Raw genomic sequence first — 1,491 nt, 5'->3', positions numbered from 1 at the left:
GTCCATACCTTCTAATTTATTTCTTTCATCGAGGTTCATTGGTCAAGCTTCATGTATAATACGGTCAATTTCATTGGTCATCATTACGTATTTAAGAGGCCCGCCGGGGTTTTCGCGCCAATTAGTAGTTTTTTTGTCAGAAGTGTCACAAGCAGAAAAGTTTTATAGTAGTAGTTAATAAAATTAAGAAAAAAATATAAAGGACTTTTAACTGGTTGCATTTATAAAACAAAGATAATGTAGTACAAAACAGGAGGAAATTGTGGAGTGTTATTTAGGGAACGAACATTGATGTCTCAAAAACTGTAAGAACTTTTGTTTTAAATTTGTGCATTGTGCAATATCTGTTGAAAGTCACTCAACGATGAATAGTGATAAGTTGAGAAAAGGCACTAGAAAAGACTATAAACGTATGCAAGAAGGCACCGCAGAAGACGAGTTATCGTCTAGCAGTTTGCAAATGACTACCGGCGAAAACGAAGGACGGGCCTTACCGGCTTTTACATAACCAGGAAAAATCAGTTTGATAGAAGAAATTCCTGAAGGTCCAGAAATCGCTTCAGAATATGAATCCGACGATGCGGAGACGATGAAAAAAGAACTAGCGCAATTAGAGCAAGAAGAGAGTAGACTGCGAAAGTTGAACGAGAAGGCGCTGCTACGCCAGAAACTGGAGGAGAAACGAGCGAAAGTGAAGAAATTACAAAGTTTGTCAATTTCTAAACACATTAACGTTCCAGATATCAGTGTCAGCTCCAGTAAATTAACTTTAAACGACTTGAGACAATCTAAACCTCTTAAAAAGATAGTCAAGAAAGAAAATCAGGCCTTAGGTTTACACGAGACAAGTGAGAGTGACACTGATTCGGACAGTTCATGTAGTTCGGACAGTACAACATCTAGTGGTGAAGAAGAAACAGAAAGTATGCAAGTGGGTACAGTTATTGTTAAGAAAAATAAGAAAAAGAGAAAACATAAAAAGCACTCAAAAAAATCTGGTATTGCAATAAAATCATCAGATAAAGTAAAAAATCGGCAAAAATATCCACATTCGCAGTGGAATGTATGTTAATCATTGATTCATTAGATATTACATTACCACCGTGTTGTATGACTTTGCTAATTAATGATTATCAAGTGTTATATTGTGAAGTGAACCTTCAATAAAACATTCTCGGATACAATAGTGAGGTTGGACTGTCTATGACAGCTAATTAGTGATTACCGCGTGTGATAATGTGAAGTGATCCTTAGTTAAACATTCGAAGATGCATGTGTGATAAGGACTGTATATAATGACATTTATGATAATGTGTAGATTCGCAGATGCATTTGTGATTAGAACTGTATATAATGACATTTGGCGGGTGTTAATGGAATTTGGAGAGTTTAGTTAAACACTTGAACTTTACCTTACAAATGGATTTCATTTCCATAAGTTGAACTTGTGATTATTACTAAGTAAGCAGTTGTAGCTTATTTATAATCTGT

At 35.3% G+C, this 1,491-nt stretch overlaps 1 protein-coding gene across 1 annotated transcript; it reads left to right on the top strand.

Moving 5' to 3' along the window:
* The first annotated feature begins 589 nt into the window (after nucleotides 1-589).
* LOC128549189 (protein FAM133-like) lies at nucleotides 590-1,072 on the top strand. The gene has a single exon (XM_053525711.1). It carries the CDS (start codon nucleotides 590-592, stop codon nucleotides 1,070-1,072), a length of 483 nt encoding a protein of 160 aa, XP_053381686.1.
* Nucleotides 1,073-1,491: the final 419 nt, after the last annotated feature.

The sequence above is a fragment of the Mercenaria mercenaria genome, chromosome 15 (assembly GCF_021730395.1).
Source record: "Mercenaria mercenaria strain notata chromosome 15, MADL_Memer_1, whole genome shotgun sequence".
NCBI classification, from domain to species: Eukaryota; Metazoa; Mollusca; class Bivalvia; order Venerida; family Veneridae; genus Mercenaria; species Mercenaria mercenaria.
The sequence above is the reverse complement of the archived record's forward strand: the minus strand, read 5'-3'. Positions and strand labels throughout refer to the sequence as shown.

Coding starts and splice junctions, on each gene's coding strand:
- LOC128549189 (XM_053525711.1), top strand. CDS start 590: ATGAAAAAAGAACTAGCGCAATTAGAGCAAGAAGAGAGTAGACTGCGA.